We start from the raw sequence: 2,175 nt of genomic DNA on the forward strand, positions 1-2,175 counted from the left end.
GGGGGAGGGTAGTTGGTCTCCCATCTCTAATATCCACAAGTCCTCTGGTGCATTGCCAGGGTGACACTATTTCTTCTTGGTAGACCTCTTTCCTTGTCCTTTTGCGGGCTTTCCTTTCCCACGGAGCTTTTTCAGTCGTTTCATCTCATCTTTAAAGTCTGCATGTTCATCTCTAGATGAAAAGAACAGAAAGACTAAATTTAGCTCCATTCCCAGTAATGTCTCATAGGTAGCTTGATGTGTAGGATTCTTTTATTTTTGGCCTATAGTGAGAAGACAACTTTGCTAGTGAACAAAACTTATACTGAATCCAATGATAGTATATGCAATGTTATTGTTAGCAATGCAAGTTTTAAACAGAATAATTTAAGAGATTTTTCTCTGGTATTTATGGAATTAATAAGGTTGCCCTTTTCAGTGATAAACAGAATACATATTTCTTACACTGCATTTATTGATCTCTTGTGCCCAAATTCAAAGTAAAATACAAAATCAACAAGAGACAAGACTCAGAATTCCCACCTTCCAAGCTAGCTCAGCAGTCTAGTGACAGCACACTGGATGGCTGTGCTGGGAAATCAAGTTGAGGGCATGAGCTCCTGAGAAGTGACATGCTTGGCTGCAGTAACTTTGCTTTACAGCAGGGGTAGCACAGCATCCAGCCTGTGGAGTCATGTCATCCAACTTGCACACTTTTGCCCCATCCCTGGCCATAGTGGGGGAACTTCTGCTGGTGCTGAAGCTGCAAGAAGCCCTGTCACTGTGGCTGGAGCCAGCACAGGTACGGCGGTACGGCTTTTCCCCACAGTACCACTGGAGCTACCAGTGCCCCAGCTCTCACGAGAGCACTGGCTGTTGCCATGGGAAACCCTGCAACCACAAACATGGGACTCTGGCTGCAGTGGTGGAGCTTCTGCCCATGGTGCTATGGGGACTGGAGCTACCATGGCCGAAGCTTCTGCCCATCATGCCACTGGGCCTGGCAGCACCCTGGCTCTAACCAAGGTGTTTGTTGCTACTATAGAAAGCCCTGTCAGGACTCTGGCCACTATGGTGGGGCTTCCATCTGCACTGCTGCTGGGGCTGGAACTTTCACCACAGGAAGCTCTACCACAGCAGCCAGGGACTTCCAGTGACAGCGCTGAGGTGAACTCCAAATACATCTGAAAAGCTGGGAATGAGTCTCCCCAGCAGATCTGAGTTTGACACCCCTGCTTTGCAGTTGCACATTGAAGTCACCTGCAAACAATGATTATGTTCACAAAGAGGGTCTTAATAGAACAGAATAAAAAAAGGACAAAGATGAAGGGGTTGAACAGGGCAGACAGTGCCTCCTAAGGGATCCAGTAGATAAGTGCTGGGACTCTTGGTGCTCTGGTGTAGTGCCCGAAGACTGGAAGAAGGCCAATGTGGTGCCAATCTTCAAGAAAGGAAGGAAAGTGGATCCGGCAAATTATAGGCCCATCAGCCTGACTTCTAAGGGAAGATCTTAGAAAAGTTTATTAAAGAGGCCATCCTTAATGGACTGGCTGACACCAACATCTTGAGAAATAGCCAGCACAGGTTTGTTGCGAGTAGGTATTGCTTGACCAATCTCATTTCCTTTTATGTCCAGGTGACCTATCACCTGGACCAGGGAGAAGAGATTGATGTCATATATCTTGACTTCAAAAAAGCCTTTGATCTGGTATCCCATGATCACCTCTTGGCAAAACTGGCCAATTGTGGCCTTCCACCACGATCCGCTGGCTGGGAAATTGGCTCAGTGGTCGGACCCAGAGAGTGGTAATTGACAGAAGTCAATTGTCATGGTGCCCTGTGACCAGTGGGGTCCCCCAAAGCTCTGTCCTTGGACTCATATTGTTCAACATCTTCATTAATGATGTAGACATTGGAGTCAGCAGCGGACTGGCCAAGTTCACCGATGACACCAAACTTTGGGGCAAACCATCCACACCCGAAGACAGGAAGGCGATCCAGGCTGACCTGGACAGGCTCAGCAAATGGGTGGATGAGAACTTGATGGTGTTTAACACCGAAAAATGCAAGATTCTCCACCTTGAGAAAAAAACCTGCAGCACCCTTATAGGCTTGGCAGTGCTACGCTGGCTAGCACTATGGAAGAAAGAGACTTGGGGGTCATCATTGACCACAAGATGAACATGAGCCTGCAAT

General features: G+C 47.4%; 1 protein-coding gene and 1 long non-coding RNA gene across 2 annotated transcripts in view; one reads left to right on the forward strand and one right to left on the reverse strand.

The window, feature by feature from the left end:
* LOC109296163 overlaps positions 1-2,175 on the forward strand; it is a 16,539-nt gene that overhangs the window by 13,718 nt on the left and 646 nt on the right. The gene's annotated exons all lie outside the window — the stretch shown is intronic.
* The window catches only part of MRPS33 (mitochondrial ribosomal protein S33), an 8,149-nt gene continuing 5,980 nt past the window's right edge, over positions 7-2,175 (reverse strand). The window contains exon 3 of the mRNA XM_019515425.1: positions 7-172. Coding sequence (XP_019370970.1) covers positions 67-172 — 106 coding nt within the window. The 3' untranslated portion in view covers positions 7-66. The remainder of the gene's footprint in view (positions 173-2,175) is intronic.

This window comes from Gavialis gangeticus, unplaced genomic scaffold (genome assembly GCF_001723915.1).
Source record: "Gavialis gangeticus isolate Ggan-Ray unplaced genomic scaffold, GavGan_comp1, whole genome shotgun sequence".
NCBI classification, from domain to species: domain Eukaryota; kingdom Metazoa; phylum Chordata; order Crocodylia; family Gavialidae; genus Gavialis; species Gavialis gangeticus.